The sequence below is a fragment of the Anabrus simplex genome, chromosome 2 (genome assembly GCF_040414725.1).
Source record: "Anabrus simplex isolate iqAnaSimp1 chromosome 2, ASM4041472v1, whole genome shotgun sequence".
Lineage (NCBI taxonomy): Eukaryota > Metazoa > Arthropoda > Insecta > Orthoptera > Tettigoniidae > Anabrus > Anabrus simplex.
The window spans coordinates 645,414,580-645,428,711 of record NC_090266.1 but is presented as its reverse complement, the minus strand read 5'-3'; the positions used below and the strand labels follow the sequence as shown (position 1 = coordinate 645,428,711).

The following is a 14,132-nucleotide window of genomic DNA, read 5'->3' as shown; positions in this document are numbered from 1 at the left end:
CAAGTTTAAATGGCCTCTGTGTCAAGTTGAAGTATTTCCCTTTGTTTCCATTATGTGGTGCGATTGTCTGAAAATGCGTTACCTTTCACTTAATATTGTATTTGTATCATGTGGTTCCTATTAGCCTTAAACGTTGTATTCTGGAAGTTGCATTATGTTAAGGTATCTTTGGTTAGCCTCTTTGACTTAAAAGAAAAGCCCTTGGTTAATTACATCTAATTTGTTGCTTTGAGATATCGTAACTGGATTTTTGAATTGATGGATTTTGTTTCGAATTTTCTTTGTAATGTTTATTTTGAAAAAAAAAAAAAAAATTAACTGATCAAGGGATCACCATTGATTTTTCTTAAAATCTGCAACCTACGTATTCCCATGGCCTGGTGAGGTTCCCACGCCTGCTCCATACCCTTTCCTATAGTCGTCACATTGCCCAACCTGATGTTCCTTTGTTTATACTTGATGCAGTTTATCTGATGTTTTGGTTTATGCTAAAATGCTGTGTAATTTAACTTTTCCTTTTCTTTACTATGTGTTGTGTAACCACTGGAATCCGGTTACAAAATATATAAACTAGAATTAATTAATTAAAATAGAATGAATAGAATTAATAGAATTAATTAATTCATTTCTTTTTCAGGCATAATTCTGTTACCATATGTTTTCTTTTGCAGGTAGTTTATAAATGTATTACTCAAAATTAGTTTTGGCAGACTGATGAACCTAACAGTTATACACATAAAATGTAAAATATTTGATGATTTCTCATAATACTACATGTTAGTCAATAACATTTGGCACTGACAGCTCTAGAAAACTGTAGAAGTTCAAAATTTTGGTCATGACTCCTCTTAACTTGGTTCTAAAAAACTTGAAGAAAAAATGAATCAAGCAATGTAATATGATTGATAACCTCAAAACTAACGAGAGGCACTTACGTAGAATGCAAGCCAGGTAGAAAATATAAAATTAGAAAGAGAGTGGACCATTTCTAGGACTCCAGCAGTTATCTCTCAATCTTAAAATACACTCAACAAATGCAATAGAAATCTGTGTTTAAAATGTACATAGCTTCAAACTTGGACGAATTTAGTTGTAAGTGTGGGTCCAACCGTATTTAATACAACTATTGGTTGACTGGAGGAAATAGCTAAAAATTGTGAAGACTGTTAAATGTTGTTCTATTTGTCATGCTTCTGTAAACGGAGTGAAATTTTGAAAAATCCGTTACATATCTTCACGGAGAATACAAGTATAGCCAGGATTTCCTCTTTCCTCCAGCCCTGTGCTTGTATAGATCAAGTTAGGTCGGTGTTGACCTCCACACTGACTGGCGACCATTCTGAAGTTTTTTCAGTCGCCTCGGTATTAAATATGGTTGGACCCACACTTACAACTAAATTTGTCCAAGTTTGAAGCTACTGTATGTACATTTTAAACACAGATTTCCATTGCATTTGTTGATTGTATTTTATCTCAAGTTTTTTATGTACCACTGTTTTTTGTATATGTCTTTCTTCTTTATGTTATTTTAGCCGATGATGATCTCTAGGCTAGGTCGAAGCATGTCCTAGGTAGCTTTGTAGACAGACCATTTATCAAATGGCAAACGTGTATTGAACAGGTAGATTTTATACAATTAAATTCTCTTAGAATTTTATCTTAGATATTTAAAGTCAATATGGAACTGGAATGAAGTTCATTACTTGTAATGAAATAATTTGTTACACTGTAGGAAGGAAGTGAATTTGCCAGCCAAATAATCTTCTTTTAGGTACTCTTTGTGTATGAGTGTGAAAACTATATAAACACCAGTTATCTAGAGCAACAAATATGAAAATAACAAGAATGATTGCTGGTATAAACAGGATAAGCAATGGCAGGATGGTATACATAATGAAGACCAAGGTAACAAGTTTAAGGTTTTATGTTATCACAGCCACATGCCACCCAAAATTGAAATGTGAAATTTCATTTCTTTAATCTCATGTGCATTGTCTGGAATTCAAACGGTGGCTGCCTTGGTAAGAAGCCAGTGACAATGTCTTTCAGTTATCACACCACATAATGATGAGGTAAAAGCTATATTAGGAAAGAACGAGAAAGATGAAGCTCTGCTTATGAACTGCTTTCAGCAGTACAGCTACACGAGGCAAACAGAAAATGGTAGTTTATGTAAGAGAAGAATGGACTCAGTCATTTAGGGTACAGTGGTGTTCATTAAAATATCGTGGCCAGTAATATTCATTTCAGGCAAGGAAATCAGTACAGCCCTCAGAACTGCCCAGTATACTCTCTCTCTCTGGTCAGATCCATGCTGAGGCACAACACATGGACACACCCAAAGAGCAAGGGGAGATGGAGAGAGTAAATGACAGGAGATCTAACATGAACAAACATGCGCAGAGGGGAAGGTACTTGTTTTCCCACCTGCTCACACGTCAACTTGGCTCACCTTTGAATATGCACTAAAGAGGGGAATGAAGAAGGAACCATACAGGCTTGTGTATCAGTTCACTGGGAGTCAAATTCTCCTATTTCTTTGCAATTCTTTGGTATGAAGGCTAGCTGAAATGTTAGCAGTCTGAAACATGACCTTATTGTCAATTCCCTCTGGTAGCTCAGTTGAAAGAACGGTGGACTGTAGAGGAGAAAACTGAATCAAGGTACAGCAAAGCTAATGCTGTGAGCTTGCAGTTGAAATGAACAGTATTCTGTAAGAAAGAAGTCAGCTCCCAGATGAAACTATCTTTACACCGGACCTGTTTTCAAACCAACTTTGCTGTATGGTAGTGAAAGCTGGGTACACTCAGGATAAGTTAGAAGTAACAGATATGAAAGTAGAGAGAATGATCGCTGGTACAAACAGGTGGGATCAATGGGAAGAGGGTACTTGGAATGAGGAAATAATGGCTAATTTAAGCATGGGCTCAATGGATGAAGCTGTACACAAACTGGCTTCAGTGGTGGGGTCATGTGAAACGAATGGAAGAGGACAGGTTATCTAGGAGAAGAGTGGATTCGGTCAGTGTAGGATAAGAGAAGCAGAGGGAGATCAAGGCAAAGATGGTTAGACTTGGTTTCTAATGATTTAAGGATAAGAAATATGGAACTACATAAGGCCACAGAGCTAGTTACAAACATGGGATTGTGGAGGCGTGTAGAAAATTCACAGAGGCTTGCAGACTGAATGCTGAAAGGCATAACAGTCTACATGATATGTTCAGTATGTATGTATGTAAAGTATTTATATATGTATGTTTGTAAAAATTATGTAATGTATGACTTCAGTCAATTTATTTTATGTACTCTGTATATGCTATGTGAGTTGAGAAAAATATAAGTTGTACTATTGTGGAGTCTTCAGTAAGGAAAAACCCAGTCTCAAAGTGAACAAGGAAGACAGCCTCTTTGAAGGTCTGATAGTTTGAGAAACACTTATTGAACTACAATAGATAGAGCTTCCATTTCTGCATTTTAACAGGCTTTATTTTCTGCTATGGAAACACAAGTGTTCTGCTCTCTGTATAAATTCTAATATATGGTAGTCACAGTCAGTTGTCTTTGTTCTAAACGAGGAGTACTGGGATTCATTTTTTCCAACAGTAGAAACATACTGTAGCCAAGGCTCAGTCTTGAGTTATCTTGGCTCTCTACAATTGGCAGGGGGTTCTCTCAAAATAATTTGTTCCCTACATTATTTATGCAATCACTTGATTACAGCAATCAAAAAATCAATAATCATAAGCTGAAACTGATTCTGCTGAAGGCAATTTAATCTGACAAGAAAGCAGACAAATAAATGCATAATCGAGTTGTTGACAATTACTAATATTAAAGCAGAAATAAACATACCTGAAAAATGTTAGATGACATTACAGAAGAGACACCTAAACTCTGATAATGATGGAATGCTTCAGAGCATGAACTACTCTCTACACACCCCTCCATACGTTAGGTACCATATGTCTTAATATAAGGTGTTAAAAAACTATAAAGGATCTAATAAATTTTCATACAACTCTAAATACAATGTGAGACTAATACAATTTTCTATGATAATTTATTGAACAATTATTTCTTGTACTTACACACACACACAAACCATGAATAACTAAATACTTTGTGTGTCTCTGTTTTCAATACATACTTCTCACAGTACGATTCACCCAATATGTTTTAGAGGTATGTATCATTTTTCATAGTGTCCTGATATCTGTCAAGAGTTCTCACTTCAAAGCAACAGCTGGCCATGTATTGTAACATAGTACCAGGTGGAAGATAGTGTTATCACTGAACTTTGGAATCAATCATTCAATGCACAGTGTTTATATGCAGAAAGCAGATGCACTATCAATGTAATCTTAATACAGCAGCAGCTGTACAGAATACTGTATTTAAAAAAAAAAAAAAAATACTGGTTCAAAATCATAAATTCTTTAGCAACTGTACCATAAACTTTCTTCAGCTTATCCCAGAGATCGCTGGAACCACCCAGGCTCATTTTGGTTTTGGCTGGGGGTTTAAGGCCGGATGCCCTTCCTGACGCCACATGATTCTCAAGATGAAAATCTCGACCCACGATTGGCCGGGATTCAAACCTCAGCCTTCTTGGTGGGAAGCCAGCACCTAAGCCACTGAGCTAACCACGCCCTCCCACAACTGTATCATAACCTTACATAAATATGAATTTTAACAGAAGTTGAAATTTAAAAAACATTTAAAAGAAATATTCCATTAATGAAAATTTTAGAGCTCATTCTGCATCCTACTCACACTACTAAACAGAAATAGGGGGTGAACTGTTAAACTCATCATTCATCATCATACTGTTTATCTGACTGTGATAAGAGTCCAAGTTTCCAGCTGTATGTAAATGTGATATTCACTTATTTTAGGAGTGTGATGTAGCAGTAATATGAATAAACAAAGATTACTTAAGGGACTGATAAGACTTCATTGTATGAGGTAAGATTATCATTGTCTGGAGTGAGCCACTCAATTTTGGCTCCCTGCAATGACCTAAAGACATATCACTCATTCATAAGAAGGGAAATTATTCTGGAAAGGTAAATTCAAAGAAAAATTTGACTTAACTTACTTCTAAGTGATCTTGATCGTACCAGTGATGAACACCTATTCTCTTCACCTGGAGAGTGTGGAGTCAATAATTTAGTAGAGTTCTTGTCCTAAAAAATAGCATTAGTACAAATTATCCATGGCTCAATGTATCTTATTCCTTGTTTAATAATGGGCTTTTTTTTTTTTTTTTTTTTTTTTTTTTTACAGGTATGTTATAATGTCATATTTGTACTGAAGTTGTGTATTTGACAGACTGAAAAGCTTTTAAGTTATATTTGGATGCGAAGCAAGGGAAAAAGCGAGATGAATCCTCTGATTTGGGCATAATAGATTATTCTATATGAAAATGAAAAATGAAAACCTACAACCTGTTTTCCAGTCATTGACCGGGTCAGGGATGAAATGAATGAAGCAGATAAAGGCTATTAGTACGATGGGGTCGCCACTCCCAAAGTGAGATTATTCTATACTTTTACCATAATTATGTGGTCTTACAAAGTACCATTTCATAAAATATCTCAAAATGTAATCTTAATACAGCAGCAGCTGTATTTAAAAAATTAAAATACTGGTTCAAAATCATAAATTATAAAATCATAAACAAGTTTAAAACAACTAGACTCCCCTGGATATTGTAGGGCTATTTCTAGCCAAGTGCAATCCTTGTAATGCAGACCCTCCAATGAGGGTGGGTGGCATCTGCCATGTGTAGGTAACTGCGTGTTATTGTGGTGGAGGATAGTGTTATGTGTGGTGTGCGAGTTGCAGGGATGTTGGGGACAGCACAAACACCCAGCCCCCGGACCATTGGAATTAACCAATGAAGGTTAAAATCCCCGACCCGGCCAAGACTCGAATCCGGGACCCTCTGAACAGAGGGAAATTATTCAGCCAACGAGTCGGACATTATTATTACTATAATTATTATTATAATTATTATTATTATTATCTGAGTGACTCACAGATCAGGACATGAAATACACACATATGGAAGATTAGAATGGTGCAACACTCATGGTAATGTTATGGACTACTGAAGGTGGAGAATGGAGGAGAGAACTACTAAAGGAAAAGTGGAAAGGAGTGGCCAGGTGGGGGCTGTGAAATGTTATCCTACTTTGTTATCTGCATGTACGAAGCATGTCTTTTAAGTAAGTACCGTTTTTAAATACGGCCGCTGCAGCGCTTCCATCGTCGTTCAGAGCATGCACGCTCAGTACGTACATCTGTAGGTTGGCCACAGATGCCATTACAGAAGCATTCACCCATATTTACATTTGTTTGTGCATATTGAAAATGCCTCTGACAATTAACGGTCCCACCGAGTGTGAAGTACGCGCTGTGATTCGTTTTCTAGATGCAAAAGGCATGAAAGCTGTTGAAATTCATTGGCAGATTAGTGAAGTTGTATGGAGAACACACTATGAGTGAAGGAATGGTAAGAAAATGGGTAAGAGAATTTAAAGAAGGCCATACTAATGTTCATGACGAGAAGCGCAGTGGATGACCGTCTGTCATTATTGAAGACTTGGTGCAAGAAGTTAATGCAAAGGTTCAAGAAAACAGATGCTTTGTGATTTTGTCATTAAGTTATAGGTTGTCTGAAATTCCAAGGAGTATTCTTTACGAAATTGTGTCAGTACACTAAGATTATCAGAAGTTGTGCTCATGCTGGATACCGAGATGCTGACAGAGGTGCACAAAACCAAGCACGTAGGCAGGGCTTTGACTTCCCTTGAGCGGTACAGTAATGGAGGTAATGCTTTCCTGAGCTGAATTGTCAATTTGATTGTCCTCCGAATAGTCCTGACCTACCACTTGTTCCTGCACTTGGAAAAAAAAAGCATTTGGGAGGCCAGTGCCACAATAATGATGATGAAATAAAAACAACCGCGCTGCTGTGGTTGTCACATCAGGAGGCAGATTTCTACAAGGATGGAATTCAGATGCTGGTTTCATGATATAACAAGTGCCTTAATATGCTTGGAACTTATGTTGAGAAGTTTAAGGTACATGCTTACATGTAGAAAAATAATTGTTAAAAAAATTGCATTACTTTTTTCCTATATAAAAATGGTACTTACTTAAAAAACATGCCTCATATATATCTTCTAGGTAAGTCACTCTTTCTGTCCCTATTTCTCTTCCAGTACAATTTAATGCCTATATTCCATCACTGTTTACTTAATGAATGTGGACATCTTTGGTTATCAACTATTTTACAGCATCCTTTGAAGTAATCAATTTACATCATTTAAGTCATAAAATACTACAGTATGGCTAGATTGAAGAAAGAGCAACCTACTGTTTGACCATTCTTCATTCACATGGTCCTCACCACTTACCAGGCTTTCAAGTGCTTGTTTAATGGCTGAACACCAGTCACAAGCTAGCTGAGTGTCTTCAGCCTGGCAAAGAACTTGAAGGCCAGCAGTACTGACCAGGAACACATTTTTCCTTTTGGACATCTTATCTCCAGACTCCAGAACTACTTCACTCAATTCCATGACAAGCTCTGGCTGTACCTGAAAATATTCAGTGTGTCTAGTAGGAGTAAAAATGGCCACCCTCCAGAAAATGTTGCTGTCACTTTATTTATTATTTAAAAAAATACAATTTTCTTTACATCACACTGACACAGATTGGTCTCATGGTGATGATCGGATAGGAATGTGTTAGGAGTGGGAAGGAAGCAGCCATGGCCTTAATTAAGGTACAGCCCGAGCATTTGCCTGGTGTGGAAATGGGAAACCACGGGAAACCATCTTCAGGGCTGCCGAGAATAGGGTTTGAACCCACTATCTCCCGAATGGAAGTTCACAGCTACTGTCACTTTGTTTGACGATGATAAGGCTGCTTGTTGTTTAAATGGGTCTAACATCTCGGTCATCGGCCCCTAATGAGACAAAATGTAATGACAATTTAAAAGTCTAATATCATCCACTGACCAGAATTCAAAACGTGATGACGAAGAATGAATGGATAAATATGAATTTAGAACAATCAGTGGATCTGACCCGCAATGCCCCACATTCCCAGAAACTAGCGTAAAACAATATTATTACTGACAAAGTGACTGCTCCTAAAGCACAATCCTGAATCGATGACACTTGTTGTCTAAAGGAGTCCAAAATCCAGGTCATCAGCTCCTCATAATGGTACTTATTGCTATTAAAGTAGAACCATGGTATTTATCATGTTGCGGTACTAATCAAAAGTAGCATAGAGTTGGTATGCCACACATTATGGTACTACCCACAGGTAATGTAATATGCACATGTAACTCTGACCTATGGTGTTTCTCATATTGCAGCGCCACTTACAGGCAACACAAACCTATGCTGTTCCTCACACAGGTGTACTAAACACAAGGACTCATACTAACCCGTGGTGTTCCTCACATAGTGGTACTAATCAGGGGACTGTAAAACCCATCCTGATTCACACTCTTTTGCTACTAATCACAAACCAATTGTGTACCTAACATAGTGGTACTACTCGCAAGTAAAGGCGACCCATGGTGTTCCCTGCATGATGGTACTAATTACAAGTAGTCTCATGGTTCTAATTTGATCATCCTTCGGCCACCCCTTTTAGCCACCTCTTACGGCAGGTAGGTGTGGGTGTATTCTTTGTCTGCATCCCCCACCCACAGGGGGTTGTTTGTTTGGTCGGCGAGAGGTATTTTATTTCACTCAAGTCCGCCGGCAAGCCGGTTAAGACCCCCCTATCCGCCACCTGGGATGCGCCACGTGGGAGTATTACCTCTCCCCCTGCTACGCCAGCCTAGTAGGTTTGTGGGCCACTTTGTTAAGAGGTTGGAAACATTTTGATTATTAGCTTAGTGAGCTACTGCATAACTTGTATTACATTAGTCCCAGTAACACAGGAGTGTCTATTTACATAAATAAAATAAAATGGCTGCTTACTTTTATGTTGAAGGATCCCTTCTCTCTGTGAAATATTCTTGATAAATGAAAGGAAAGACAGCATTTTAAATCAGACTTTAAAACAATTAAATATATCTTGATTGAAGAATAATTTAACATTTCATAAAACTTATTTAACCAATGTGGACATGTGTCTACTGAGGACATGCCCATCATTCCTACAGTCTACCATGTCACTGTTCAATATTCATCTAAATCTTCTGAAAGCTGGAGTGTCCCACAATACTTCTGACCAAAAATGGGTTCTGTGCCTGCTGAGACCATAGGCAGGCTGGCAGGCAGGCATAGTGGAAATAAATTTTTGTAATATATGAGAATTTTAATGGTATGTCAAAAAGGTACCAACATGAAGTCACTGCAATGCAAAATGTAAGTAAAAGTTACCTGAAAATTATCATCATACTCAGAAAACAGGCTTTACAATGGATAAGGCAACTCAACTACCCCAATTCTTGTTTGTTGACTGGGTCAAACTTGTCCGAGGTACAAGACCACAATACTATCAAAGAAGTAGCCTATTATTCCAAGTCAAAATGCATTTTTTTTCTTTAACACTATTATCCCTTTACCTAGCAATATGTATACTCAATTGAATAATTCTCTCAAGTCACATATTCCTTTCTTTTGATTTACTTTATGGAATCAATGGTTTCCCCCTCTACTTCCTTATGTGTCTGTCCTGTGTTCCTAGTCTTTTCCCACCTGCGTTCATCTTCATATTTTTGTCACTACTTTTTTCCAGTGTTTATCCAGCTTTCTTCTTCTCATCTTATCTTATATTGTTCACCAAGACTTAAGATCTGTCAAAATGGGCTGTCAGTGGGTGTTGAAGAATGCTCTCCAGATGAAACTGGGAAGCAGAAATGAGCTCATCAGGGCTGGGAAGAAATGGTTGTTGAAGAACTGGGATTAATGAGGAGAGGATCTATCTATTTGAAGATGGCAGTGTACGAAAATGTGGAGAATGTCCTAGTTTTCAACAAACAAAAGTGTTGAAATGACATGATAATTTTGATACACTGACTGTAAAGGATTCATAAATTTTTGCTTCCATATTTACCTTTACTTTTCTTCAATACACATGGTACTTTTTCCCCTGCAATTACTTTGCTTATTTCATCAGTAGTATAATGAATTTATACCTACTAAAGCAATACAACAGCAAAATGTCTTATATTTGAACACAGATTTTGAAAATTTGTGTTCTCAATTACTGTTTCACAAAATAAATTGTGAGATTAATATCATTAAGTCATTTCTGATGTCAATATATTTTTAAAAATCTAACATGATAAATCTGTAATCTTTCTAATGCTAGTGATGATTTCTACATTATGGATCAAATTTGTTATCAATCATTTTAATTAAGTGTTCACGTGCTCCTGTATACCTGAAAAGAAGCCCCCACTGCCACTAACTACTTTTATAGTTGTTTTGGGGTCTATCTAAGACAATAAAAAAATTAATTAAAAACTTTTAAATTAGAGTTATATTTCTTTTCTCGATTAACTTTTGGTTTCATTTCAAAGACAAACTTTATAGATCAGGTACAAAAGTTCATAAGATAGGGTAATAATTTAAGAATGTTGAATAACAATTAAAAAATTGATTAAAAACCTTGAGCTTGAAGCTCCCTAATTATACAGTACATTTTCCATGAGCGCTGTGGCTCCTTTCAAGAAAGATGTCAAGGATGGGCTTCTGGCTCGAAGTTGCAGAAGCTAATCCTATGCTACTGAGGTGACTAGATGGAGGAAAGTTAAGTTACAAAGGTTACAAAATCATAGTCACCTCAAAATCAAGTTGAGAGGGAATACGAGAGGGTATCACACTCTCTATTCCCTAATTTCAGCTACGTTCTTTTCGGCTTGTTTGAAATTTACATTATAAGTAGAAATTTACATTTTTGGAAATTTAAGGTTATGTTATTAAAGATTGGAAAGCTTCCCCTCGAGCTAGCTTTCAGAGGCTATCACTTAGTTATATAATTGTCGCCATTACCTTAAGCTGATGGAATACTCGATGATGGGCAAGACACCCCCGCCTCTATTAACACACACTCAGTAGACTGGACGATCAATAAGACAAACTGGTCGGAAAATGTGCCAGCTTTTATACCCGAGAGGAAGGTTCCAGAGAGCTCTGGGCTAAAGCCCAACACACCCCCAATTTTCATTGGGTAATTAAATAGCTACAAGACAGATCTTATTGGTTAAAAAATAAATATACAAAATTTTCTATTGGCCAGCATCCAAAGTTGGAGGGAAGAGATAGACACACAATGATGATAAACAATGACACACCCAAAACAAGAAATAAACAACTCAGTTTAGTAAACTTTAAAATAACAAATTACTTTGCAATCTTAATAATCCCTCTTCACACCAGAGGGCATGACATAAGTTTTATAGTAGAGACCTCTGCAGAGAAAAGTCCAAACTTCTTGTACTAGTTGTTGCAACCTTCATATATCAGATGGCATTCTTCAAGGCTTTTCATTTGAAAGAACGGGGCGGGTGTACCTCACGGTACAATATTTTTCGGAGATGCCAAGGTGCACGAAAATTTGGCCCATGAGAGTTGTTGTGCATGCTTATAAATCTATCAACATAAATCCTATTTACAACTCTAACCCCAAGATTAACATACTTTACAGCATAACCAGGAATTAAGGTGAACTAGAAAGAAATTAATGCAGAATCCTCTAGACCACAACATGGGCTCTATTACTAACTAATTATATGATTTACTCACAGATTTTGAATCCTTGTAGAACACCAAAAATTGTTCTCTCAGAACAACATGACCAACTGCCCAGTTCTTTCGGACCTTCTTGCCGTTTTCAGTTATTTTGGTGCGGTTTAGAGGGCCCTCCTTCAAAACACCTGACTGTAAATGATAAAGGAGATATCATAAGACATGAAATAACCTGATCATTTAATTTTAACCACCATCCAATTTAAGGCATGCAGAACTGTAGTTCTCAAAGGTAGCCATGGGGTACAATATAAGAAATGGTAAAAAACAAGTGATAAATCAAGTCCCATATATATAATATGACAGGAGCATGTATAGGAACATGTAATAGGATAAATTCTAGTAGAAATGAGGAAAGGGAAAATATGGACGCATTCAAAAGAGCCGTAAAAGAGGTGGTGGAAGAAGTTGGCCCTTTTGAGCAAATTAAAAATATGATTAAAGAACAAACCAGGGAGTTTGGAAAAATGGAGGTATGGTTAAGAGAAAAAACGGAAGATATAACAGCACAAGTGAGACATAACACCGAAGAAGTTGTAACATTAAGGGAAAAAATAGGACGATTAGAAGAGGAGAACTTGAAGCTGAAAGTAGAAGTGGAAGCCAATACTTTATATCGAAGAAAGAAGTGCTTATTTATATATGGTGTGCCTGAGGAGTTGAGAGAAGACAAAGTACTTACAACTTATAAAGTAGTGGACTTAATACAGGGGAAATTGAAACTTAACTTTAGTGAAGTAGATATAGACGATGTGCAGAGGGTGGGAAAAATTAGGGGCAACAGGCCTATCAACTAGAACTGTTTTCTACGTTGATGGCTGATGCTGTGATAAGAAATGTGAGTAATGTGCAGAGAGAGAAAATATGGATCAAGAGAGACGTGGGATGGGAGGCGATTAGGAACGAGAAAATACTCAGAAAACACAAGATTCGTGCAATAAATCAAGGGTTGAGAGCGACTATTAAAGGGCAGGAACTAGTGGTAGCAGGCAGAAATTGGAAGAGAATCTGGTCTGTAAATAGATTGATTGACTTAGACAGGAGGATAAAAGAAGACGAAGAAAAAGTGAGTAGTGCAACGAAAGGTGGGGAAGTGAGGCGAGATATCAGTAACAGTGTGCAGTGTGAAGAGGGTCAGGGAGAGGTGCCAAGTGAAAATGTGATCATAAACAGTGAAGAAGCCCAGGGAGAGGTGCCAAGTGAAAAGGTAACCATAAACAGTGAAGAAGAAAGGCAGGGGAGTGAAAGCAGCGAAGTAAGAGAAGCACAGGGTAAAAAGGTGACATCAGAGGCAACCAGGGGATGTCTCAATCTGAGTTGGGATAGAGGCATGGGCAGAAGGCTGGGAAACGAACAGAGTTGGAGCAGAGGGAGAAATAGAGACTTAACGGTCATGTGGGGAGCTATGAAAAGTAATGAGGGTATTGTAACAAGAAGCAAAAACAATAATAAAGTGAGTAAATAAGTAATTAAGAGATGGAGGTGTTGTTTGTGGAGTTGGAAGTTATGATGGTATTTATTGGTGGAGGCTGAAATGTGGTGATGGAGAAGTGGTATGTAAGTTAGTTATGATGTGTTATATGAGGTGGAGTTGGTGTTATATTGCTGAAATGTGGTGTTGGAAGTTATTGAGGGCTTGGTATTTATGATTATGTGTTATGATTAAGTTAGGAGATGTTATATTGTTGAAAGGTGGTGTTGGAGAAGTGGTGATATAAGATGGTGGATGGCAGAAGGTGAGTGTTATTGTCGAAGAAGTAGAGGTGGTATAAATGTGGTCTTGGAAAGGGCGGAGACGGATAAGTTATTGAGGGCTATTGCTGAAATGTGGTATTGGAGAAGTGGTGGTATAAGATGGTTGAAATGTGGGAGAAGTGATATGTAGAGTTATTGAGGGCTTGGTATTTATGTTTATGTGTTATGATTAAGTTATGATGTGTCATATTGCTGAAATGAGGTGTTGGAGAAGTGGTGGTATAAAATGGTGGAAGTTATTGAGGACTGTGTTATATTGCTGAAATGTGGTGTTGGAAGTTATTGAGGGCTTGGTATTTATGATTATGTGTTATGATTAAGTTAGGAGGTGTTATATTGTTGAAATGTGGTGTTGGAGAAGTGGTGATAAAAAATGGTGGATGGTAGAAGGTGAGTGTTATTGTCGAACAAGTAGAGGTGGTATATGTTGAAATGTGGTGTTGGAGAAGTATGGAGAAGTGGTGGTGTACTCATGAGTAAGTTGTAAGTGAAGGCAGTTTAGTATTTAATCTGATTATTTATTACTGAATTTTTTTGGATGAAGAGGTGGTATATGAGGTGGAGCTGGTGCTATATTGCTGAAATGTGGTC

The 14,132-nt window shown here is 37.3% G+C and overlaps 1 protein-coding gene across 7 annotated transcripts in view; it reads right to left on the bottom strand.

Annotated features, from left to right (window-relative positions):
* The window catches only part of LOC136864304 (rho GTPase-activating protein 12), a 417,475-nt gene that overhangs the window by 59,418 nt on the left and 343,925 nt on the right, over positions 1–14,132 (bottom strand). For all 7 annotated transcript variants that reach the window (XM_067141113.2, XM_067141110.2, XM_067141116.2 and 4 more), the window contains 3 exons: positions 11,784–11,918; positions 7,425–7,604; positions 5,099–5,186 (listed from right to left, as the gene is read on the bottom strand). In XM_067141113.2, coding sequence (XP_066997214.2) covers positions 5,099–5,186; positions 7,425–7,604; positions 11,784–11,918 — 403 coding nt within the window. The remainder of the gene's footprint in view (positions 1–5,098; positions 5,187–7,424; positions 7,605–11,783; positions 11,919–14,132) is intronic.